Below are 27,783 nucleotides of genomic sequence, written 5' to 3'. Positions count from 1 at the left end.
ATTTCATTATGGACTTATCCATAATTATTGCTGCTTCTAAAATTAACATTTTACTCTCAGGGATGTGCTGGAGATCACACCATAAAGCCTAACCACCTGGGCTGGGAGGTTAACTACTAAGCCATCCTCTCAGTGCACGGGGTGGGGGGGGATATGTCACAACAACCTTAACACAACAGGTCTCACTTGAACATTAACTACTTGAAAGAATAAAGATGATTTAAAAAAAAATACAATCCTGGGTGAAAGAAAATATCCAGTGCACAAGCATGAGACAAAAATTCAAGACAACATGATTCTTGTTGTGGTTTGTATGTGAAATATCAATCACAGGCTTGTGCGTTTCAACACTTGGTCACCATAACTGGCAGTATTGTAGAAACATCAAGAAGTAGAGACTTGTTCGAGGAACTGAGTGCCTGTGAGCAGACCTTAAAGTTTTATATCTGGCTCAGCTTCCTGATGCTTTGTAGATGCACTGGGACAAACCACCTCACACTCCTGCCATCATGTCTACTCTACCATAATGGACTGAATCCACTTGAACTGTAAGCTGAAATAAACTCTTCCTCTTTCAGATTACTTCTTGTTAGTATTAGACCACTGAAGAGGTGAGTTTCAGCCCCAGTGAGAGACATTGACTGAGAAAGTAAGATGGAGAGACTGGAGACATGATACAGCAGTTAAGGGTACTTGTTGCTCTTAAAGAGGACCCCAGTTCAATTCCCAGTACCCACATGGTGGCTCACAACTGTCTTTTACTCCAGTTCAGGACATCTGACAACATTTTCTGAACACCATGGCCACCAGCACAGACTAGGTGCACAGACATACACCCAGAAAAACACCATACACACAAAATAAAATATATGTTAAAATAAAAAAAATAAGAATGAAAACAGCAATATTAAAATGTTGGAGACCTGCTCCATCTGAGTTTGGTGACCTGGGATGGAGGTGTGGAATAGGCACCAAGAAAAGATTGTGACCACGAGTTGTCATTTAAGCAAGTGGCCCCAAATAGCTTGAACTGTCTTTATTTACACAATTTTGAGTTCGCATCAACAGTTTTAAAAACAATTTATATTTCTTGAGTTTCTAAGAACTGTTACAAAAATTGCCAGCTTTTTACCAGTCTCTTTCCATCTCACTGACCAACTCTCTAGCATCAGAAGCACGAGCAGTCTTGCAATCTACAAAGAACTTTTCTAACTAGGTAGGTCTGCATGTTAAACAGTGTGCCCAGTTGGCAGCACATACAGTTACAGCATCATGTATGGTGAGAGACAGTTTCGTGCATGATGAGAGACAGTTTCATCTCTTGTGGTTAATATTTATATTCATATCATCCAGTAGGGTCTGGATTCTCACCATCAACCTCATAGCCACCAAATGATGCCCACCATGTCCCTAATTGTTTATATAATTCTCTGCTCCAAACTTCTAGAGGAGGGCCCAGCTCTGGTGACTGGACTATCCCAGCTCTTATGCTTAGAATCATTCTCCCCAGAATAGTTATGTAAATATGTAACATTAAACTCCATGACCTACTGTGACTGACTCAGGCTTGCAGGCTGTAACATAAAGGCAACATCCTGTTTTCTTAAGAAGGCTGTATTAATAGTCACATATGAAACATCAAAGACTTTAGGGGCTGAATCAGCTTCTCTGTATATTTTGGGCAACAGGCCCTCAGGCTCACTTACAGGGAAGTGGGGTGTGGGGGAGTATTTCCCTCAAAATCCCCATTTCATCCATGACTGAGAAAGTTAAACTAAAAGCAGCAAGCATTATGGGCTAGCATAGTGAAAGTAAGGAGAGCATATAGCACACATGCCCCCTCCTGGGGTCATGTACAGAATCTTGTTGCAAACTTTCCACAGGTCCTTGCCAAGTGGTTCAGGGTCTCCAGAGGTCTTGCCACTAGGAGAACCACTTGTGCTATTCTCAGGCATTGTTCCCTGAATAAGTCACATGGCTCCAGCCATTAAAGGTTACCTAATGTTGAGCCTTGCCATCCACACACACATTTATTTGTTTGTATGTGCCCACCTGGATATTTACATGCACACACACACACACACACACACACACACACACACACACACACACACAAAATAAAGTGCATATGTGTTAATCTAAAAGGAAAATGAAAATTTTAAGTAAATGGATAGAACTGGAAAAATTATACTGAGTGAGGTAACACAGGCCCCAAATGAAAAAAGCAACATGTTCTCTCTTATAAGTGGGTCCTAGCTTTGACTCATTAGATTTGGGTATTTAACCACAGACCGCCATAAGGACCAGCCTTCAGCAGCTCAGTGATTGAGGTGCATCCTCAGAGTCAAGAAACTAATCACTCAATTTGACTTTGTTATCTGAAGGAGTAAAACTTAATTCTCAGGCCACACACACACACACACACACACACACACACACACACACACACACACACATCTTCAACATGTCAGGATCTCCCCTAGGGTGCTGATGAATGGTAAGCTCTTGCACGAATCTTAAAAGTTCTTATTAATAAAAACAAACCCAGAGCCAGGTATTGGGGTGAATGCTGGAAGATCAGAGAAGCAGAACAAGCCACAGCTTCCTCGCCTCAGCAGTTCCTCAGCTGATCCTGTTTCCTTAGACTGGAAGCCTCTGTGTCCTCATTCTAATGGATCTCAGCTGAACTGCTTCACGAAAGTCTGAAAGCTTAACCAGACTTGTTCCTGGTTTTCACACCTTATATACCTTTGTGCTTTCTGCCCTCACTTCCTGGGATTAAAGGCTCACTTCTTGGGATTAAAGGCATGAGTCACCATGCTTGGCTGTTCCCAGTGTGACTTTAAACTCACAGAGATCCAGATGGATCTCTGCCTCCCAAGTGATAGGATTAAAGGCTTGTGTGCCACCATTTTCTGGCCTCTGTATCTAGTGGTTGTTCTGTTCTCTGACCCCAGATAAATTCATTAGGGTGCACAATATTTTGGGGAACACAATATCGCCACAGTAAGTCTCCAGTCATAGAAACTGAAGAGGAGATGCAGAGCAGGCAAACTATAGGACAGACAAATAGACACATGAGGACTTTTCTGAGGGCCAAAGCTTAGTTCTTCATTTTATTATTCTTATTGTTGCTTGTTCTACTCTATTCCTTTTATGATCTGTTCTTCTACCCTGATGTTTCTCTTCTGTCTCTCTTGATGTCTTCCTTCTAGGTAACTTAATTTAACCCTTACAGTTTATATACCCCAGAAAAATCTTTCAAGCAGAATAAAAATCACTTTTTGGTTATACTCTTTATTTAAGTGAATGATTACCATGAATACAAGCAGAAAACAGAATATTTTCCATACTCCTTACATGATTAAACATTTTACATATTACAGGTGAAAAACAAGTTGTCCCAAGATCCCATATATACCATACCCAAGCAAGTTGTTATAGATTAACAGAGTATAAGCAAGCCAGGTATTTTTCTCAGCCAGTTCTTTACTGACAGGCTATATTGACAGGTTAATGAAAGGGTCAACCACTTTATTATTTATCTCAAAAGGTAGTTTTATGCCCCGGAGGATGCGGGAATGGGGGGGGGGGTTGGCCTGGGGGGAAGGGGAGGGTGGGAGGAGGGGGGAGAACAAGGGAATCCGTGGCTGATATGTAGAACTGAATGGTAATGTAAAATAAAATAAAAGGAAAAAAAAAGAAATCTTAAAAGAATCATGAATCTAAACATTTATGTATGAAAAATAATCAGAAAGTGCTAATTTAAATCCTCAGGGTGCAAACCCACTCATCAATAACTTTTTATACCAGGAAGCTGAGAGCAGAAATAGTACAAGGAGTTAATCATCACCCTTGATCACCAACCTATCCCAGCAAGAAAGGTACATCAGCCAGCAATAGCCAGGCTGTCATTGTTCCTTTTCCCTGACCCCAATGGGCCCCTTGTTCAACTATTAAAAGTATTTCTTTATGAACTTTAAATTATTCCTCAAGATTTTCTACCTCAAAGCAATTTACAAAAACATCTTAACCTAACCTTAAGTCATTATTTGGAGTTTTGTTTTAGCTATGATGTACACCAAAACCAATGAACATATTTCCAACATTAAGATTAAAAGAATTGGAGCTATCTTAGCTTTTGAAATTCAACTGATTTTCTTAATTATTAACTTAAGCCACACTCTATACAGCTTCTCGAGTGAAAGTCTTAAGTCCTAGCTGCTTGACAGTAGGATAATGGAAGTGGAAAGATTTAAGCAGAGATGGAGGCAGGAGAATGATCCAGACAAGGGTTAGAGGGAGGAACAATGACAATAAGGTAGGGGAACATGGAAAAGCTGTATAAAAGCCTCATATTTTGTAAGTCAATTTTTAAAAATAGAGATTGAAGTGAGATATGCAGCATCACTGGATAATGCTGTTCCTAAAATCATGAGTTACTAAACAGAAGTCACAGTATGGTACAATTCCTTATCAACTATTAGTCCACGAAAACTCAGAGCCTCCCCCACCGCTCAAAAAATACACAGGCATTTGCAATTCTTCTAGGTTATCCACCAACACTAGATGATAAGACAATGTTGGTGGTGATATCACACACCTCAGTGGCAAGACAGAAATCAACTGGAGCTGAACTAGGTGCCTCCTACATTCCATGGTGATGGATGGTGCTATGCAGACTGCTGGAAGGGATGGGGTACATCTGTCACATCGACAGTCTTACCCATCTGTGAACTCTAGAAATTACAATACAAAACTTCCAGGTAAAATGTGCCCAATAATGCAATGGTAACATGACTGTTATGGGGATGCACAATAATTCTCTAGTTGTTTTCCAGGCTGCTTCACAGTAGAGACTGTATGCCAAGCATTAACTCTCTAATCAAAAGCCATAGTTAGGAGGCCACAAGCCCCATGGAGTGTATTACTACCCTTGTTTAGCTAAATTGACACAGCATCTAAATATATGTTTATACCTGTAGAAAAGGCTACTCTCAGCCTTAATCAGAGAAACTTCCTTTGCAATGAATGATGATCAATCAATGCAGAGAATCAAAGTTGCTCAAGGTTCTGGAAATAAGTGACAGTTGAGTGTTTATTTCTAAGCAGGACATTTATACCACCCTTCCAAAGCTCAGAGAACATCACAAAAAGAGAACAGGAAAAAATAAGGGTCAGAAGATAGGGAGAAAGTTTGCAAAGTGCTATTTTCTGATCATGACAGAACCATTGGAATCATGAAATCAGAGTAGCTGTGGTTGTCTCCACTAACCCTGCCCAAAACTGGGCCTGATAACACTCAGACATTGGATGTGGAAGGGATATCATGGCTCCAGCCCTTCCTGCATAACTATTGAAACCTGATGGACTATAAGATAAGAAAAGTCATAGTCTTCAGTTGAGTACCCACAGTTCTATGAAGCTCCACCAGATAGTTCTAAAGCCATGAAAACATGGAAAGTTCTGGTTAAATTCAGTCACCTACAAAATTAAAATTAAAGATCATAAACAAGGGAAAGGGGATTGGAGGGAAGAGAGATTAATAGAAGGGGTGTGAGACACTTTTTTTAAAGGTAGAGGATTGAGGAAATCAGGATATATCATATATATATATATATATATATATATATGAAATTGTAAAAAGGAACAAATTTTATAAGTAAGAACAATTAAATTAGACAATGAATGTGGAAAAGTATAGAACATAAAGATAACCCATCAGGAATTTCTCGCTGGAAAAGACTGATTCTCTTTTTCTCAGCAACCATTAATTGCCTGTGGCTCTCTGTCTAAGGCCTTGTGAATAATCTCTTAGCTACACTGGCCTGTCAATTGTTAGTGCCAATTTTTAGGTCTTATTTAGGAAACCTTATTTTTGATATTTCAAGGTGCTGTTTCCCTATCATATATAGAAGATTCGTGTTGAAGACAGCAGATGAATAGGGGAAATGAAGTAAATATAGTACTGACATATAAAACAATGAAACAAAGATAATGATGAACATGAGACAATGTCATCTGTGTAATATATGAAAAAATGTAAGATATAGTTTTGTATTTTTTTATTATGAATAAATCAATTTTATATCTAAACAATGGAATAATGTCTAGTGAGCTTCTTAAAGCATCTGTTCATTAAAGAAAGTTCATCATACCTTGGGAAAAAGGTCTTTAGCAAAATTCCTTAGCCTTGTCATGTCAGAAAAGGCATCATTTATCTAAAAAGACCAATGAAATGTTTCTGTGCAGCTCACCCTGCTTGCTTCACGTTAAAACCACACCTGCACGGGGAAATGAGCATTTCTTAAACCTGCCTTGTAGACAGTCACTTTCCTTGCGATATTTTTGCTGGTGTTTCCTTTTCCATCAAATACCTAGTTGGAACTCATTATAAAACTATTCTGAAGAAGTTCTTCATATTCTTTCACAATTTTCTTTCTATACATTCTTTGCTTCATGGACTCTAGAGGCAATGCCTTCTATATTCTCTAATACCGTAAACTGTAGTGTAAAGCAAATCTCATCATTTTCTTATCCACAGTACAGGAAAAGAAGAATTATCTTTAGCAGCATATTTTAAAATTTGACACATGGCAGGAATTCAGACATGCATTACTAAGAGAAAAATGGGAGACATAAAGTTTATACATTAAAAATGATGGTCTTAATTGTCCTGTATTTAAAATATAAATACGTGTATATGAATAAAACTTTTATATATATATATATATATGTTTATATATACATGTTAATGTTAATGATCAAGGCTAAAACCATGGACAAGCATATATGTGATCAATGGAACATACTTTCAGCTGTGGTTTGTTTTTGCCATTAGACCTATTGTTGTAAGAGAAACCTCATCATGTAATAAGGAAAATAGCAAATTTTGGTATTATGTACAATACTCTGTTCAATAGCCAGGAACTTTAAAAAAAAATCACAGACAGCTGGGCAGTGGTGGCACACACCTTTTAATCCCAGCACTTGGGAAGCGGAGCCAGACAGATCTCTGTGAGTTCGAGGTCAGCATGGTCTATAGAGCAAGATCCAGGACAGGCACCAAAAAAAAAACACAAAAAAACCCTGTCTCGAAAAAAAAATCATAGACATAATCTACTGATCAAAACTAATGATAATTTCATTTATATTCAGACAAATTATCAGTTCACCATAGCAATGTAAGTTGAGTTTGAAGAATACCATGGTCAGGAATGTAATTTAATACAGATTCAAATATTCAAAAAGTTGAACATTCGTCAAAGAAATAATATAGTATCATTAAAGGCTCATAGTTAAAAACCCAGAATAAGAAATATCTTTTAAAGACTCTGAAAAATTATCAAATTATTGATGACTTTATAGTCCACATTTTTTTGTCATCCATTTTCACTTTTAAGGAGGTACAAATAATTAATTCCCTGAAACAGGAAATGGATCTGAAGAAATCTTTCATAAAAGCAAAAGTTGAAAACCATCAACTTTTCTCATTCCTTGGGTGGATAAAATACATCAGGGGGAAAAAAAGTTGATAGTTTCAGTTTAAAGTAAGAAAATAGCAGTTCCAGCTCATTTCTTCCAAGTTCTGTTTCTGAAGAACATGATGTCTACAGAAATACGGTCTTGCCTTCAAATTCTGGAAGGCAACCAAGTTCCACAGAAATTACACTACATTATTGAGGAAAGTTTCTTCAACTCCCTTGTACAACAACTCAAAGGCAGACTTCCAATGCCTAGCACTGAAGATTTTGTGGGGACCGACTCCCAGAGTATCCAAGGGTGTTAGACAAGCTGACAAAGGGGAAAACAGTCAATAGTCCTACCCAGCTTAAAGCCTATGAAAGACAACAATGACCACCACTGTACGATATCCCCACGGGTGCAATGATGGCGCTTATCAGTCCTGCAGCAACTAACAGTTGTCTAAGTGTCTTCAAGCTTGCATAGTAGGAGGGAATTCATGTCTGTTACTGTAAACCTAATGACGAACCATGAGTGGTAAAGCTATGGATCCTAGAGAAGAACCTGCAACTGTCACTTTCCCCAACCAGTATAAATTTCCACTCCAAGTACTTATACCCACAGATAAGTATAGCTCTCACAATCATTAAAGATGCTTCATTGGGTAGCAGATGGAGACCATTACAGAAATCCAAGGTTGTCCAAAATTCATAGAACAACTGGTCATGGGTTGCCCATTCCTGATGAATACATAACTTACTATAACCACTACACTTTAAGTTCAGAGGACGTCAAGGATGAGGGTTGAAAGAAGATTGTAAGAGCCAGAAAACCAGGATGTCTGCTATGAGATTGTGTCCTCTATATATGACAGGGAATTATACCCATGAAATCTCAAAAAATATGACTAAATAACAAGACCTTCACAACAACAACAATAACAACAGTTGTCATGTCAGTGTGAATAGGAGAAACCTTCCCACCCTCAGATGAAGATCTATAGGCAATATAAGCTGCAGAGAAAATGAGAACTCAGTCTTCTCCAGGAATGAGCTCTCTGATAGGTTATCTGATCCTGAACAGTTGCCCTAAAAGTATATAAACATAAGTAACACCAAATAAAGTAAATATATATGCAAATCTATACTGTTATATGTGCATATATATTACATTAAATTAGAGGTCATGAACTGGACAGGGTTGGGGAAACACAGGAGGAGTTTGAGAGAGGAAAGTGAGTTACAAATGATGTATATATAATATATAATATATATACATATTAAAATATATATTATATTACATGACCCATAAATGAATTTCTCTAATAAATAAATAATGGAAAAATATGAAGAGGTATCATCTCAGGGTCTCTGTCTGATAGAATCTATTTGAGGCAATAGGGAAAATAACCTGAACATTACCATGACCCTTCATTCTTTGTCTGTAGTCAAGAGAATAAGAGGTTCTTAAGAACTATATCATAGATATAGTTCCAGTATCATGGGAAGGAAAGCTACAATTTCTATTAAATTCAAAATAAAATATAAATGTGTTAATGTATTATAGGAACTGATGGATTTGAGACATTGGGCACAGAAATATGCCTAATACACACACACTCAAATAACTATAAAAATAAAATCCTACACTAATAAATTGTGCACTTCCATTACAAGGTAGAAGCTAAAACCCTAGAATAAGAAGCACTCTCAAAAAGACACTGAAAAATTCCTGATACTCTGGTAAATCTCCCCAACCCACAGTTTTTGTCATCTTTGCCTTTTTTAAATATATCAACAGGAAATTAGACTGTCAAATCAGGGAATGGTTCTAAAAATGTTTTTCAAAAAGTAAGAAAGTAATTTATTACAAATAATGCATAGTTGAGATTATACAGCCCAACAGGGTCTTAGTCTGACATAGATAGTGAACAGCAGCTTGAACATACAGGTCTCAAGCTCCCAAACAGGAACACACAGATTTATAATTCATGTTGAGAAGGACAAAGATGGGTAGTAGAAATTGTGAAATTGTGTTGATGTTGTAAAAATATGAGGGGAAGGAAAAAGAATGGAAGACATATAATGAAAAAGACACTGAAAACAAATGGGGACAAGTTATTAGAAGTGCCACTGGTTTAATTAACTTGTGATTCTCTTCAAGGTTTTCTTCACAGCAAGTTTGACATCTTTGTTCCGGAGACTGTAAATGAGAGGATTCAGCATGGGCACCAAAAATGTATAAAACACTGAAAAAAATTTTCCCTGGCCCACAGTCTCAGCAGATGATGGCTTGACATAAGCAAGCAGCCCAGATCCATAGAAGAGACTAACAGTTACGATGTGAGATCCACAAGTGCCCAAGGCTTTGGACCAACCCTTACCTGATGACATATGAATGATATTGAAAAGGATCATAGCATATGAGACTAAGATAATGAGGCTACATAAAATGATAGCCGTTCCCACCACTGCAGTACTCACAAGTTCATTGACATAAGTGTTGCTGCAGGAGATCCGAAGGACTGGGAAGATGTCACACATGTAGTGGTTAATGATGTTGTTACTACAAAAGTTGAGCCTAATCATTAAGCCTGTAAGGACCATGGCAGTAGAAATCCCTATCAAATATGAACCAAACATCAGCAGGCAACAGATCCTAGGTAACATGATAACCTTGTACAATAAAGGCATACAGATGGCCACATAGCGATCATAGGCCATGACTGTCAGCACGTAACTCTCAGAGTTGACAAAAAAGCAGAAGAAAAACAGCTGAGTCATGCATCCTGTAAAAGGGATGATATTCTTCTCTGAAACAAAACTCATTAGCATTTTGGGGGTAAAAACAAATGAATAACAAAAATCAATGAAGGACAGATTGAAAAGGAAAAAGTACATGGGAGTGTGAAGATGTGAATTCAGGAAGATAAGACTCATTAAGCTCAAATTACCCACCACTATGGCTGTGTAGTTCACCAAGAAGAGGAAAAACAGGGGCAACTGTAGCTCAGGTTGGTCTGTTAGTCCCAGAAGAATAAACTCAGACACTGAAGAGTCATTTTCTGTAGCCATTTGCTGCATGGGTATATCTGAAAAAATAGAAGGTGACATTACCAAGCAATTCATCTTTGACTACAGAAGGGTAAGATGAAATTATTTTGTTTATAAACTTATGATGAGGAGGACACAAAAGCCATACAAAGATCCTCATCTACTCAAGTTGATTCCTGAAGAGCATCCAATTTCTTTATCATACCCATAATTTCTGCATCTATCCAGAAAGCTTATTAATAAACTACTCAACTTTTAATGTAATTGTATCTCATTCCTTCATTTTTAATAACAATTAAAACTACATAAAAGCAAAACATAAGAACGTCTATACATTATTCATAATTTATATACTGTTGGGTTTCACGATACATACTCAAGACAAAGATGATTTTCTCCTTACCTTCATTCACCTGGAGCCCTCTTTCTTTTTGATGCTCTTAGAACCTCCCTTCTTTCTGTATTGGGAGGACCAAGTATCCAATAATAAAGAAAGCTATAGACATCAGCACAAATGTGTTTATGAACTCCTAGAAGAGTCACATAGGAAATTCTTGTATGAGAATTCCTTGACAAATTTATTTTCACATATACAAAATAAAATAGCAATCTTAAGTAAATTTCCAAACCATTGCCTCACTCCAATGAGAATATCTATTTCAAGGTCAAGATTTCTGAGAAAATTTATTAGGATCATGATAAATTATTCTCTTCTTTATGATTTCTTCCCAGCTGGATCTGTGCCTTGAGAGTCTTAATTAGTAACCTTGTGCTTGCATTCAGTGCCACAGAACTAATGCTGTACCTTTTGAGATTCAAAGTTCTACTCAATTTTTTATCTCCCACCAGGAGTACCTAGTCCCCTTGGCAGAGCTGTGAGCATTCCTCTTTGTCCTTCTCCTCTGTGCTTTGTATAACTCTACAAGAAGAGTGTCCAGGGACATGTAACCTGCCATTTGTCACTTTTCTATGGGCATCTCTGATTGCAGTAATACACATTAGACCAATGGTTTAACACTGTGCAAAAAAAGTTCTACAATGACGTTGGAAGGAGAAGTCTTACAAATCAGCCTGAGTTTATACTCACTCCTTTCCATTCTCTAACTATAAAACTGAAGACTTCTCTGACCCTTGACTATATACAATTATATCTGCATATTCTTAAGTAAGCCTATAAAATAGCCTCAGGAAAATAGGGCTTGAGATGTGGACCAATGTAAAGTTCTTGCATATAAAACTCTGTTGGAGTTCATTCTGAAAAATCAATAAAATTGTATTAAATAAAATTGAAGATATATCTCATTGTGGTTTTGATATATAGATGATGCACATTATGTAGTAAAACTGTAATATACATAAGAAAGGCCATCAGAATAAGGAATAGAAGACCATGGTAAATGAAGACCACATGAGAATAGGAAGAAGAAAAGTGCTAGAGAGGCCCACAGAAATCCACAAAGATGCCCCACAATAGACTGCTGGCAATGGTCGAGAGACAGGCCAAACTCACCTATTCTGGTGATAGGTTGGCTAAACACCCTAATTGTCATGCTAGAAACCCCATCCAATGACTGAGGGAACTGGATGCAGAGATCCACGGCTAGGCCCTGGGTGGGGCTCTGGGAGTCCAATTGGCAAGAAAGAGGAGGGTTTATATGAGTGAGAATTGTTGAGACCAAGGTTGGATAAAGCACAAGGACAAATAGCCAAACAAATGGAAACACATGAACTATGAACCAATTGCTGAGGGGCCTCCAACTGGATCAGGCCCTTTGAATAGGTGATTGGCTTGATCTTTGGGGAGGCATCCAGGCAATGGGACCAGGTGCTGTGCTCATTGCATGAGCTGGCTGTTTGAAACCTGGGGCTTATGCAGGGACACTTTGCTCAGCCTGGGATGAAGGGACTGGACCTGCCTGGACTGAGTCTACCAGGATGTTCTGAATCCTCAGGGGAGTCTTTGCCCTGGAGGAAATGGGAATGGGGGTACATTGGGGGAAGAGGAGGGGGGCGAGAGGGGGGAGAACAAGGGAATCTGTGGCTGATATGTAGAATTAAATTATATTGTAAAATAAAATTAAATTAAATTTAAAAAATAAAATAAATAAAGGAAAGGCCATGGTAAGTGTTAGTTGCTTTATCATCTTCACATTCTTGTTCAGATACATTAAGTTTCTAACCTGGTCACATTTAAATGAAATACATTTTATTGTGGTGCTGTTGCCCTGTGTAGAAAGGAATAAACAACATGCCTGCCTCCTTCCTATTCCATGCCTGTCTCTCCTCTCCATCACTCACGTGTCAGCTGTAGCCAATGAAATTTCTTTAGACATTGCCAAACGCTCTGTGGATAACAATGGAGATCAGAAAGAGAGACTCTGACACGATAACTTCATTGAATAAAGAAAATTGGAAGAGTGAAGAAAGTGTCAACAATAATCTGTGTGTCTTCAAATCAGTTGAGGATGAAGCTAACAATTTAAAAAAAAAAGGCTATCAACTTGAGAGTGGGGACTGGGAGGGGCAGGAGGGAGGTGAGGAGGGGGTAACTGTGTTTCAATTTAAAACATATTTAAACAACTTTTATAAGAAAAATACAATGTTTCATCACACTAAAAAACTAAATTCATATGTAAACATAAATGGCTACATTTATAATTATAATTCATTGCATAGACTGTTTTTAAACACTTTAGAAATTGTTTTTGTTATGGCTGTATATAAAACCTCATGAATTTTAGACTAATTGTCTTTTAGTGTTTCTTTAGTGAGAGACTTGTGCTTTAGCTTTCCTCTTCATCACTCAGTTCTATAATGCAATTAGTAATTCTGATAATTGTTTTGATTATTTAACTGATATGTTTTGGGTCATAGAGAACTTTAACTTCTTCAAACAAGGTAGAGACAAGTTTGAGGAAAACAGTCTATGTCAACCTCTGACTGCACATGCATGTGCAGATACATATAAGTGAACCCACACATATGTACATACAAATATGTACACGCACAATAGAACTTTTAAATCTAGTACATTTGTAGATAAAGCATTTTTGCTCAGTAACATTTCTTTAAAGTATTGCTTGTAGAATCCTTTATGCTAAGGGATTAATATCTAAGATCATAAATTGCAATTCTCTAAAAGTGTGAATAAATATCAGAAAGCCTAAAGTGAGGAGCCAGGAACATCAACATCAGAATTGTATAGGAAGTCAGAGGCACTGGGACTCAATGATTTACACTTACCTCTTCACAATAGAACTCAGTGTTTCTCAGTAGATCCAAATATGTCCACTGCTCATGGGAAATATGAACATCACCATTGCTGAGGTTACACTGTGTGTTAATTTAGAAATTCAAATTTAGAACATGTCTATAAAGTAGCATATGCCTGAAAACCGGCAGTTGAAGGAACATGATTGCAATAATTTTATAGCCCTGTATCCAAAGCTTATGAGATATTACCATGCCTCTGGTAATGTTTGTTCTGTCTGATGGTGGAATGTTTATGAATGGCATATTTCTTGTGCACAGTTATTCAAAATATATCCCTCTTGAATAAACTATTTCTTTTGTACTAGATTATTTTCAAAATAATAACTATTGTTAATAATTAGATGTATGTTTCTGGACATAATTTGCTGCATAGTGCTTTGTGATAGAAACAGCTACTACTTGGCAGTTCTTGGTCAATAATTTAATAATTAAATGTATAAATTCTTTTATACTCAGTATAAAGAATTATTATGGATTAAAAATTATGCTTAGCTTACACTTAATCTCAATTGAAAAATTCTATATGGCTATAGGATACATTACACAGTTATACATTATAAATTGAGTGGCTCCAGTTTGGAGGGGAGGTAGGGAGGAACTAGGAGGAGCAGAGAGAGGGGAAACTGTAAACAGGATATATTATGTGAGGGGAAAAGTGACTAAACCATGCAACTTAATGTATTCATCAGCTTACATATTTATAATAGTGTACAGTTTAGAAATCTTCTTTTAGCAAATGTGGAACATTGCGGCACATGGTCATGGACTATATAACTGTGGTATATATCCTAACAAGTATAACCCAATGGTCAGCTTTGCCCTTGCCCTGTCTATGATACTCCTGTGGTAACTGTGAATTTACTTTCTATTTCTGTGACTTCAATAGATGCAGAAAGACAAGTACTCCTGTGTGCACCCAAAAATATGTTTCTGCATTATAGAATTGTGGGGAAATTTCAATCTTAGTAATTTGAAATTGTTAACAAGTTGCAGGCTCCCTCCATGCTATAAACATCCACTTAGTGTGAGAACCCTTTCAGAAGGGATTAAAGTTAACTCAATCCTCTGTCTATATCAGATAGAAAAGTTACATTATGACGCACATTTCTAACATATTTTTTGTTCTCTTTGAAAATTTTAAAAGTCTAGATTTTATGGCCAGTTCCTTGTAAGCCTGTGAATAGTAATATGGCTTAATGACACAGTTGATTTTTCATATTTTAGGTGTTTGTCTTTTGTAATTCTACAAAGTTGGAGATTCATCCATAAAGTAAATGAGACATAAACACTTTGTTTTTAAGAATATTTTCACGCTTTTCTTCCTAGAACAAATCCAGATTCTATGACTTTTCCTCTATGGGGATAACCATAATATCTTCACAACTCAAGCTTGACTCTTAAGAATATTACATTTCCTAATATTTTTATGAGTATGTGTTTCCAATGTACTTTAATTTTCCTCATATAGAAAATTAAAATTCAAATGTACATCTTTGGAGAAAACAAATCCAAAATATGTTTAGAGGATTACCACCACAGTTTCCAAAAGCTGATCACTCAGATGGTTTAAAATTTCATATTGGTTAACTTTGGTTAGATGATATTATAGTAATGAGAAATTGAATTCATCTCTGTATACATTGTTAACAATTACAGCTGTAATAGAAATTTGGTAAATATATTGGATTCACTTATATTTAAATGACTTCCAGGGAGGAGTAATTCCAAAAAGTTTTCTGTCTTATTAAAAAAGTGAAAACAAGATACAAAATTAAGGCTGAGTTGTTTGTATTTTTAAATGTGCATGGTGCCAAAGTTAAAAGATTGTTGTCATGCTTTAATTTTAGAATATTCATGATGAATTGTGACAATTTCATAAATGGCTTACATATGCAATGCTAATTTTCACATTTTAGGTGTGAAACACAGATAAGATACAAATCAGAAAAGTATCATAATGCTAATTATGAGAGTTATTTACATTGAATCCATTTACACAGTATACATTTTTGGATTTTAGGATGGTCTTCACACTACATACAATGTATCTTGTTCATATCCACCTCAGTGTTGCTTAGATTTAGCTTGCAACTGACACAGTGTCCTAAGCAGTGTAAAAAAAAAAAAAAGAAAGAAAGAAAGAAAGAAAGAGAGAGAGAGAGAGAGAGAGAGAGAGAGAGAGAGAGAGAAAGAAAGAAAGAAAGAAAGAAAGAAAGAAAGAAAGAAAGAAAGAAAGAAAGAAAGAAAGAAAGAAAGAAAGAAAGAAAGAAAGAAAGAAAGAAAGAAAGATTAAGCAAGCAAGCTATGATGTGTTTCTTCTCTTTATTCTTGATTGTGGGCATGATGTGACCAGCTGCTTGAGTTCCTGCATTAATTTCCTTGAAATCAGGGGTTGTATTGGGTTTTAAATGAGGTATAAACACTGACCAAGATAGTATGGCTCTGGACTGGCAACTTAGCAGCTTTCCACAACACAGTAAGTTGTAATCAGCGTTCCAGTCTTAGAGAATCTGTAACATGGGTGTAACCTTTTCTTGGAACTTCAGTTTACAACACTTAGCTTGGATCAAAGATGGTGGACAGAACTATTCTTGGGTATGTTTTACTTAAGTCAGGCACAACATGTGAATACTGAATATGCTTATTGTGCATTATAAAGACAGAGCGTATGTCATGGTGTGGTTGGTGTCTGGTGTGTTATCATGAGCTTTTGACATGTGTGCCATAAGTGTTAACACAAGAAACAACCTCAGAGTCTTCTTTTAATGTAAAAGGTTTTAACTGCAACCAAAAGAAAGGACACTTTGAAGATAAAATAATTTAGGTATTCACATACAAGTACACACACAAGTGCACACACATATGTGTGCATACACATGCTATATCCTGAGAAAAAATATATATTAATTGAGGGATAGAAAGACGGTATAGGTTTTCAAGTATTTTATTGAATTTTTTTCATCTATGCTCAGAACGGAAATTAATCTGCAACTTTTTGTTGTAGTTTTGTGAGATTTAGGCATTGGGATAACTGTGACTTGTAAGAAGAACTAGGCAATGTTCTTTCAGTTTCTGTTTTATGGAATAATTTGAGAAATCTTGGTGTTTATTCTTCTCTGAAGGTTTCATAAAATTCTGTATTGAATCCACCTGGCCCTGGGCTTTTTAGTAGGAAGACTTTACTGCCTCTATTTCACTAGGGATTATAGATCTGTTTAAATTGTTTATCTGAACTTGATTTAATTTTAGTAGGTGGTACACATCAAGAAATGTATCCATTTCTTATAGATTTTCAAGTTTGGTGGAGTTTATCAGCATGACTTTATGATTCTCTGAATTTTCTAGATGGCTGTTGTGATGTACCCCTTTTGTCTCCAGTTTTATTAATTTAGATCTCTCTCCATCTTTTAGTTAATATGGCTACAGTTTTATCAATCTCATTGATTTTCTCAAAAAAGTAATTCTTAATGTCATTGATTCTTCTGATAGTTTTTTGTTTGTTTGTTCATATTTTGATTTCAGCCCTAAGTTTGGTTACTTATTGCCTTCTGCTCCTTTTGTGTTATTTCTTCTTTTTTTCCCCTAGAGATTTCAGATTTGCCATAAAGTTCCTAACATGAAATATCTTAAATTTCTTTATGTGGACATGAATTGCTGTGAATTTACCACTTAGAAACAACTTCCTTGTATCCCATGGTTTGAAAATATCTTTTGTTTTGAGGTAAAATGTTCTGTAAATATCTGCTAGGTCCATTTTTTTTTATTTCATTTAAGTACAGCATTTCTCTATTTAGGTTTTTGTCTGGATGACCTGTCTATTGGCAAAAGTAGGGTACTGAAGTCACCCATGATCTCCATGAGAGGGTCAATGCATGCTTTAGCTATAGTAGTGTTTCTTTCATGAACTTGGGTGTCCTTGTGTTTGATGCATAAATGTTCAGAATTGCAATCTCCTCTGGGTGGATATTTTTCATTTGATTAGTGTGTGGTGCCCTTCCCTATCACTTCTTACTAGTTTGATTTGAAGTTATGGGGAGTCTCTTACAAGCCTTACTCCTAATTATCTCATTTATTTCCCAAACTACATAATACAGCATTTAATTTCCTGTCCCCATGAGTAAAATTGTTCAGTGTGTTTACAGTTCAGTTCTATTCTTGGAACTTCATTTCTCTCCAAAACCCACATGAATCATTTTAAATTAACTTGTACATAAGATTCACTCCTTTTGATAAAAATTTCCATCGATTTTAAAGAAGTAATGATGACATGTTTCCAGCATTAGTGTACCATACAATAGTTCCAGTCTTCAAATTTTCTTACTTTCTTCCTATTTCTTCCTTGCACTCTCTCCCAAAATTTAGCAGTTATTGAGACTTTTGTTGTCTATAATTTTAGCTTTTTCAGAATGTTGTATCCTGGAATAACTTATTGTCAAGCCATTGTAGACTAAGGTTTGATGGTTGAAGTTGTTTTGTATGCTGTGAATGTGTGTTGCTCTGATTGGTTGATAAATAAAATGCTGATTGGCCAGTACTCAGGCAAGAATTATAGGCAGGATAAGCAGACAAGGAGAATGCTGGAAAGAGGAAGAGCAGAGTCAGGAGTCACCAACCAGACACAGAGGAAGCAAGATGTTAAGGCAGAACTGAGAAAAGGAACCAAGCCACGTGGCTAAGCACAAATAATAATTGTGGGTTAATTTAAATGTAAGAGCTAGTCAGTAATAAGCCGGAGCTAGTGGCCAATCAGTTATAATTAATATAAGCCCCTGTGTGTTTGGTGGGGGGGGGGCACGAGTGAGAGATTTGTTCTGACAATGGGTCAGGAGGGACACTGAAAAACTAACTACAAAGATTTTTTTCACTTAACTTTATGACTTGCCATGGCTTTGGTGAACTTGAGGCTAATTTCTGCCTTTTTCCTTGTACACATGTACCACAGCTTAGTTGTCCTCCCAGCTTGTGATGGGCATCTTGTAACTCTTTGCTTTTCACAAACATTAAGAAAACTGGCCGGGCGGTGGTGGCGCACGCCTTTAATCCCAGCACTCGGGAGGCAGACCCAGGCGGATCTCTGTGAGTTCGAGGCCAGCCTGGGCTACCAAGTGAGCTCCAGGAAAGGCGCAAAGCTACGCAGAGAAACCCTGTCTCGAAAAACCAAAAAAAAAAAAAAAAAAAGAAAACTGCTAAAAACATTTACATATGAATTTGTTGTAAATTACTACTCTTGAGATCACTTAAAAGTAAATAGCTGGGAGCAGATAGATGAGATAGATACAGCACTCTTAGAAACTGGCAACTTCTCTTTCACTGTGTCTACCATTTTGATACTTACCAGTAATGAATGAGAGTTTCTATTGTTCTATGTGGGAATGGCTTTCCTAAGAAATGTTGTTTAAAGCTTGCCTTTACAAATAAAAGTTTTACCCAACATGTAACAAGTTAATGATGTGCTTTGAGATCATTTGTAACTGTATTCATTCTGGTCACATACCATGTACTCAGCTTGTTCAAATTAGCTGACTTATAAAGAACATATTTTAATTGATCTTCCTATACTTTAGATTTTCAATTAACTCCTTCAAACTCAGCTGACTGCACAACCTCAATTGTACTAGTATCCCTATTATTCCTTTGTGATCCATCTATACCCATGACTTAGAACAATGTGTGTTTGTGAGGCCTGGTGACCCGGTCTAAGACCACTGCTGAAAGCAGCAAGGCATGGAAAGCAACACCCTCTCCCATGCAAAATATTTTGGAAGCAACATATGGGAATAGAGTGATAAGACCTGATTGTGGCTTTCTGTGCTGTTCTGAATCAGTACGATCAGGAAAATAACTATGTTCTGCGGCGCGCTCCTCGGCCAGCGAGGAAGAACGACCACCATGCGAGGATCCGTCTCAGAACACACTTTATTGGAGCGCCTCTTTTCTTGATCAAGGGAGAGCGGGAGGTGAGGGGCCCCGAGGACTAAACTGCCGCTGCTTATAAAGGGAATCAGGCAAACGTGCCGTACTGTGATTGGGTCCCGCCAGAATGCTAGCACGGGGAGCCACGGGATAGGCTGAGGACATAAGGCCAATTACCATACTCGTGCATCATAGCCAAATATGGAGTTGTTTACAGCTAGGCTACCAGGAAGCCAGCGCCATCTTAGAATGGCGGCTCCCTACATCTCCCCCCTCTTTATTAATTAAGCCGCAGGAGAGAGTATAGGTCTGATTTCTGCAACACAAGTATTTCATCCAATCAGGTCCCCACCTCATGATGTGTTGACCGATCGAGGATGAGTTAACTGTGCATAATTGCCTGCATACCTTCCCGAGTGCAATGGACCAACCAGTCCCTGGGGTACAAAGGCTATGCATGTAACAATTGTCCACATACCTTCCCAAGTGCAATGGACTAACCAGTCCCAGGGGTGCAAAGGCTATGTGACTCCATGTGCAGTCAGACTTGCTCTCCTTGAAGGAAGGAAAATGTCCTACACTTCAAGTGCAGTGCACGAGCCTGGCATCCTGTGCTTAATTGTCCACACACCTTCCGGAGTGCAATGGACTAACCAGTCCTGGGGGTGCAAAGGCTGTGTGGATATTAGGTATCTGGGGGGAGGCGCCACACTCCAAAGCGGCCAATGCTTGAGTGATAATGCCCTTGTCCTTTTTGTACATGCTCGCAAACGGCAGACCAACCACAGACAAAACACGCATCCTCCAAGGCAGCATGCCAAAATTAAATTCTATCTCCCTTAAACCATCCATACCCAGCCTTAGTCAGGGGGATACAATCCCCAGACTGATCTAACTGGAAACATAAAGATCCTCTCTCGGGAAAGATATGGTTTTCTCCTAAGGTCGCTTGTACCATATCCAAATTCAACAAAAAGGAAGATTAATTGCACTATTGGGAGTAAAGTATCTGGGAGAGACTTTTGCATTATGTTGTATCGGCATCGGCTTCGGGAACACAGACAGTATCCCCCATCTCTGTTCCATCATCCCTGGCTGCAGGCTCAGCAGAAGCATCAGTAGGCCCAACCACGGAGGCAACCTTGATGATTCGCGTCAATCGACTCGGTACCCAAATTGGATCCTCCTTGTCCTGTGGAAGAACACAAACAGCTCCCCTGGATCTCGATATTACGGGATCCGGTCCATGCCATTTGTTATTTAATACATCTTTCCACATCACTTTTTCCTCCTGACAGGGAGGTGCCACAGTGTGTCTGTCAGCCGCTGAATCGCCAGCATCATTCAAGATTAAAAAATTAAGAGTAAATAGCGCGAGAGATATTTTCTCTCTGGGAGAAGCATGCTCTGCTATCCCCCGTTTTTGTTTTTGAATCAATTCTTTAATACTTCTGTTGGCTCTTTCAACAACGCCTTGGCCCTGAGGATTATAGGGCAGGCCTAACGTGTGCACTACTTGAAGTTGTGCACAGAAGGCACGGAATCCGAGAGATGTATACGCAGGGCCATTGTCTGTTTTCATACGCTGAGGCTTTCCCCAGGCTGCCCATGCTTCTAGGCAATGAGTCTTGACATGAGTTACCTTTTCTCTCGTTAAGGGTGTGGCATGAATGACTCCAGAATAAGTGTCAACGGATACATGAAGATATTTTAACCTTCCGAACTCAGGAATATGAGTAACATCCATTTGCCATAACGCATTCGGTTTGAGTCCTTTAGGATTCACACCCACATGAGGTGGATGGAGGAAAGTAACACAGGAAGAACAGGATTTTACAATATCTCTTGCCAGATGTCTGGGAATGGAAAATTTCTGTCTTAACGTGTTTGCTGGCACATGATAAAGTTTATGGAATTCTCTAGCAGACTCTACGGGATCCGTCCCCACCAAGGCCAAGGATCGAGTAGCACGATCAACCAGATCATTAGCCTGGGACATAGGCCCTGGGAGCAAGGTATGAGCTCGAATATGCCCAATGAAGAATGGATGCTCCCTGTGCAATATACAAGTCTGTATCTGGTGAAGGATGTTAGACACCGTGCTAGTATGCTTAATAGATGCTGCTACCTCAAGGGAAGCAACTGCATTCACCACATACTGCGAGTCTGAAAACAAATTAAAAGGTTCTGGGAATCTATTAAAGACTTCCAAGACAGTCTGACACTCAGTAATTTGCGGGGCATTAGGCCGAAAATGAAAAATAACAGGTTTTTGTCCTTGAACAACAAAAGCACCTTTACCAGTCTTAGATCCATCAGTAAATATTGTTAATGCAGAAATTATTGGCACCTTGGAGGTGATCTTTGGAAAATAAACTACATTATTATTAACAAAAATAATCAACTCATGTTTTGGGAGATGGTTATCAATGACATTAGGGAAGACACAAGTAAGTATTGCCCAATCATCTACTGTGCCAGCCAAAATTCCCACTTGATCCTTTGTATAAGGAATAACTAATTTATCAGGCATTTTGGAAAAATGTGCTAAGCTATATTTCAGACCAGTCAATGCCTGTTTAGCAACCAAGGTAGGATAATGTTGGATAGCTTTTCCACCCAAGGACACAGGCCAGGCTGCCTCTGAGGTGCGGACAGGCCTTCCCTAGTCTTAGGGCATTGCCTCTTAAAGTGTCCCTTCTGCCCGCAGTGAAAACATCCTTCATTCTCTCTTCCTTGTGCGGCTCGTGTGGCTGCAAGGACTGCTGCCGCTAGGCCAGCATTACTTAGTGGTCCCCCAATTTCTCGGCAGGCTTTTAGCCAAGCTTCTAATCTTTCCTGCTGCCTCCATCATTCTAGCTACAAAATCTGAAAAAGGTTCATTAGGTCCCTGAATGATCTTGGTCAAATTCCCTGATACTTCTCCTTTATTTGGTAATGATTTCCAAGCTTTAGAATAAATCTCATTTATCTGTTGATAAACTTCAATAGGATATGCTGTCTGATTTACGGTCCATTGTCCTTGACCCAGTAGCATGTCAGCCGTCCACTGTGGTTGATTATTCTGAAGATTAATTCTAGCTTGTACCTGGGCTCTATCTGTAACTATAGATTTGAAATCCAGATACTGCCCTGTAGTTAAACATGCTCTGGCTATTTCGAACCAATCTTTTGGAGTCATAGCCTGAGTAGTGAGCCTAGTCAATAATGTTAAGGTATAACTGGCCGTTACTCCGTAGGCTCGAGCAGCCTCTACCAGGTCTTTTATTTGTTTATAAGGCACAGGTTCATGATATCTGTTGTTTGTTTGCGGATCTTCAAAGACTGGAAACGCGGACGCTAGCCGCGCCCAGGTGTCTCTCCTGATAAAACGACAACCTCCACCTGTTTGCAGATACGAAGGTGTTGCCGAGGGTGGATGTGGTCCCGAAGGCGCCGTTGGTTCCACATTCACCCCAGCAGAAACATTATAAGGAGGAGGTCGCTGCCGCCCATGTCTCTCTTCCTCATATTCAGCGGCAGCTTCCTCTAAATCCTCCTCCTCATCAGGGTCTAACTCACCGTCTAATACTGGATATCCTTCCTTTTTAGGCCTACTTAAGTTCTCCCCTTTAACGTCTGATTCTGATAGACTATCCTGGTGCTTAATTAATGCCTTGCGTCCCTTTCTAATGATTTCCACGTTGCGTTCTTCCTTGAGACATGCATATACAAAACAGCAAAGAAGAACAACAATTGTCATAGGAATGAACACAAAAGCAAGCACAAACGGATTTATCCCAACAATCAGCATACCTGGCGAACTTACCGACATCACCGCCGTTCCTGGCGAACCCACCGACGTCACCGTTCCTGGAGAACTCACCGACGCCACCGCTCCGTGTGCTGAGTTCTGAATCCTCCTCGACCCCTCACCTGGTGTCCAAAGTTTCCTTCCCGTCCCGGGTTTCGGCACCAGTTGCGGCGCGCTCCTCGGCCAGCGAGGAAGAACAACCACCATGCGAGGATCTGTCTCAGAACACACTTTATTGGAGCGCCTCTTTTCTTGATCAAGGGAGAGCGGGAAGTGAGGGGCCCCGAGGACTAAACTGCCGCTGCTTATAAAGGGAATCAGGCAAACGTGCCGTACTGTGATTGGGTCCCACCAGAATGCTAGCACGGGGAGCCACGGGATAGGCTGAGGACATAAGGCCAATTACCATACTCGTGCATCATAGCCAAATATGGAGTTGTTTACAGCTAGGCTACCAGGAAGCCAGCGCCATCTTAGAATGGCGGCTCCCTACAATGTTCCTCTGTACTCACAAAACCGATATGTTTTCAATTCCAAGTTCAAACTGTCCATTACTCTTAGCAACTGAATTTTATATATTATTCTAGCATCCTGTGACTTTTACTTGATATTGACTGAAGAATTATTCCCATTCTTGTTAAATACTTAAGGTTTTGTACATTATAATTATATCTGACAACAAAGAAAGCTACATTTCATTCCTCTTAATCTATGTAAGTGGTAAATATTCAAGTTTATCTCTCCATGAAGCAATACAGTTTCAACATGAAGTTGAAAACTAGTTTAAACAAAGTTTTCTAAGTATTTTTTGTTCCAAGGACAGTATAAAAGAAGGTTAATGACATACTATTTCATACATACTACAGTTGTTAAATTTGGTAAGACTAAAGATCTAGAATATATGCAAATAAAATTATTCAGACTTTAGAATATGTATATATAATTTTTCTAATTTACTCATACATGCATGTAGCATAAAATGAATAAATGTCATGTATTTGTTTATATATATTACACACAAATACATGAGATATGATCAATAAGAATTACTTCCTTACTGCGCAGAACATCTTGAATGCCACTGTCCATTGAAATATTATACTACACTCTAACAGCAAGAGAATAAATAAATTAATGAAAATACATTCAAAGGCATGATAAGTGACACATATTTACTAAAAAGATTTTAAAGAATACTCAAAATTATGCTAATGGGAATAAAAGCAATACATACCTCTAGTCACTAAAGAAGGTGGTAGTTGATTGAAAAGAATATGAGAAAAAAAGCATGAAAAAACTTTCTGGGGGGTGGAAAATTTTATACCTTCTTTCTAAGGATGATCATACACACATATACTTGTAAAAGTGTTAAATAAACTGAATTTTTTTTTTTTTTGTTTTTGAGACAGGGTTTCTCTGTGTAGCTTTGCACCTTTCCTAGAACTCACTTAGTAGCCCAGGCTGGCCGCGAACTCTCAGAGATCTGTCTGGCTCTGCCTCCTGAGTGCTGGGATTAAAGGCGTGCACCACCACTGCCAAGCCTGAATAATTTTTAAACTAATTACTAAAATTAAATTGGCATTAAATAAAATTTTAAATAGATTATGAATATATTTATGAATTACTGTCTACAAAAATTACTATAGTTTGACATTTTTTTGTTTTTGTTTTTTATTTTTTTTAATTACACTCATGATATTCATTAATTACACTCATGATATTAATCACATTTTTGGTATTCATAGAATACATTCGCAGTATTCATTCATATATATATATATGTATATATATATATATATATATATATATATATATATATATAAATTTTAAATGCCGAATGTCATTTATTGAAGGAGGGAAGAGGTCTTAAATATAGGCTTACAGCACAATGGGAGAACCCCGGAGGGCAGAATTTTGCTACTGATGTTTCACAATCTTGCATCTAAGCCGTTAACGCCCATTATTCAGGATACACAAACAAGGAACTTCCCTTAAGCATTCAGGAGGGTCGAACCTGGCAGGGAATTAGCATAGGGAGGATATCAAGGTCAAGGTCTGTAAGCAAGGCAACAGTTACCCAAAATGGGGGCCCAGGGACCTACAGGTCCCACTTTTATTAAAAAATGAACTTCTGCCTTGGGTTGCATGCGACATCAACAGGTCACCTTACCCATCACGGAGATGCCTGCCCAGGTCACACAAGTGCTCTGTCTTAGGCTGGTGAGTGCCCCCCAGGAATTACCCGTCTCTGAATACTCATTATCATACAAGCTCAATCATGTGTGAGCTGCAGAGTTAACTGCTGCCAGAGATCTCAAAGAGGCATTGGGCTTGCAATCTGTGTGTTTGACACAGAAAAGACCAACAGAGGTCCTATCCCACCCATAGCTAGCAGGCTAAAGGCAACTGAGCCATTCCCTTCCTTAACGAGCCATACTGTACATTGGAGTCCTTGTAAGATAGTATCCCAAAACAACTGGAACTTGAGTTTATAAATTTATAATTTTCAAAGCCAGTCGAGATGTATATAACTACTGAATTAAATTTATCACGCCCAATAGAATGTAAGATTAACTAACTGTGGTAGCTACTTTTGTTGCCAGGTTCTCCACTGTGCTAGCTGTAGTAAGCAATTATGAAATGATAATCCCAGAAATAGTAGCAGCTAGTTTGACATTTTAAGCAATGTGTTACTCAATTAAGCTATAGGAACTTTTTTATGGACAACTAGAGTACATTTTAATAGCATAAATTTGATCTCTGATATTGAATTTAAAATACCCAGTCATCCACATTCTTGCCTGTTCAGAAGTATAAGACTGGAATACAACACACATGCTTAGAAATAGTATTCTGGCATACAGTATATATCTTTCTAAAATTTCAAGGAACTTATTTGACATTGATAAAATATAGCTAAAGAAAAATCAGGTACAAACAGTGATGTTCATATGCTCCCATTTCATCTTTGTGCCTCTTGAGTTCTGCAAACAATGCATGATATTTACATTTCTATCATCAATTATGAGGCTAGCCTTCAATTCTATTCCTTAAAATATTCATTGTGATATAAGAGCTTCAGTTTAATAGCAGATAAATGCTTATTTCAAATTAACTGAAACCTAATTCATAAGTGCTTAAACAAATATGCAAAGAAGTAAAAAAGTTTAAGTAATAACTAAGAAAAAATAAATTGGGTTAATTGTACACATAATTAATTAAAAGTAAAAGACAAAAACAAAAAGAACTTGTAGTTTTTTTTTTTTTTTAACAGTTTGGGGACCCATCACCCAGCTTCCAAATAATCACATGGAAACTTATTATTTCTTATGAATGTCTGGTCTTAATTTAGCTTGTTTCTAACTATCCTTTCATAACTTTAATTTCTTCGTCTACCTTTTGCCTCTGTACCTTTACCTTTCTCTATTCCATAAACCTCTCTTTCCTTCTTATTCTGTGGTTGACTGTGTGGCTGGGTAATTGGGCCACTGGTGTTCTCCCCTCCTCCTTTTTTCTCCCCTCCATTTCTTTTTCTCCTATGTATTCACTCTGCCTGCCAGCCCTGCCTATCCTTTCTCCTGCCTTGCTATTGGCCATTCAGCTCTTTATTAGACCAATCAGGTGTTTTAGGCAGGCAAAGAGACACAGCTTCACAGAGTTAAACAATTGTAACATAAAAGAATGCAACACATCTTTGCATCATTAAACAAATATTCCACAGCATGAGCAAACATAACACATCTTAAACTAATATTACACAACAAGAGCTATCATCAATGCATTTCATATTTAATGAAAAAAGAAAATGTCAATTGAGAACTGATAATTAAAATGGGAACTACTTTATATCGATCTTATAGACATAATGAGTATAATGTCTGAAATACAAACACCCAAAGTTTAAAACAACATATACTCACTCTGATTATGAGAAAAACAAAATAAATATCAGTGTAAGAACATTATACAAAATGCTTGGGCACATGTTCTGCTTGCAGTTGTCATATTCCTCCAAAATATCTGAAATTAAAGTTGTTGACAATCAGTAAGAACAGAAGCTGAGGTCATCATAATACCCAAAGTAGTATCTGCCTGAGACTCATGGACACAAACAAGACTTTAGGAAAAATTACAGAAAATTCACTAACAGATGCACACTGAGAAATATGTGCCAGTGTTTTGCTTGCAAGAATATTATTGAGAATGTTTTGCTTCTATGTTGTCAGGGATACTGGCCAGTAGTTTTGTTTGTTCTATCATTACATGGTTTTAGGATTAGAATTACAA

At 37.9% G+C, this 27,783-nt stretch overlaps 1 protein-coding gene across 1 annotated transcript; it reads right to left on the bottom strand.

Annotated features, from left to right (window-relative positions):
- Positions 1-9,605: 9,605 nt before the first annotated feature.
- On the bottom strand, positions 9,606-10,547 carry LOC102911278 (olfactory receptor 8C8-like). The gene has a single exon (XM_006997327.3). It carries the CDS (start codon positions 10,545-10,547, stop codon positions 9,606-9,608), a length of 942 nt encoding a protein of 313 aa, XP_006997389.3.
- Positions 10,548-27,783: the final 17,236 nt, after the last annotated feature.

Source organism: Peromyscus maniculatus, chromosome 7, assembly GCF_049852395.1.
Source record: "Peromyscus maniculatus bairdii isolate BWxNUB_F1_BW_parent chromosome 7, HU_Pman_BW_mat_3.1, whole genome shotgun sequence".
Taxonomy (NCBI): Eukaryota; Metazoa; Chordata; class Mammalia; order Rodentia; family Cricetidae; genus Peromyscus; species Peromyscus maniculatus.
Note: the sequence above shows the minus strand (reverse complement) of the source record. Positions and strands in the feature narration are given on the sequence as shown.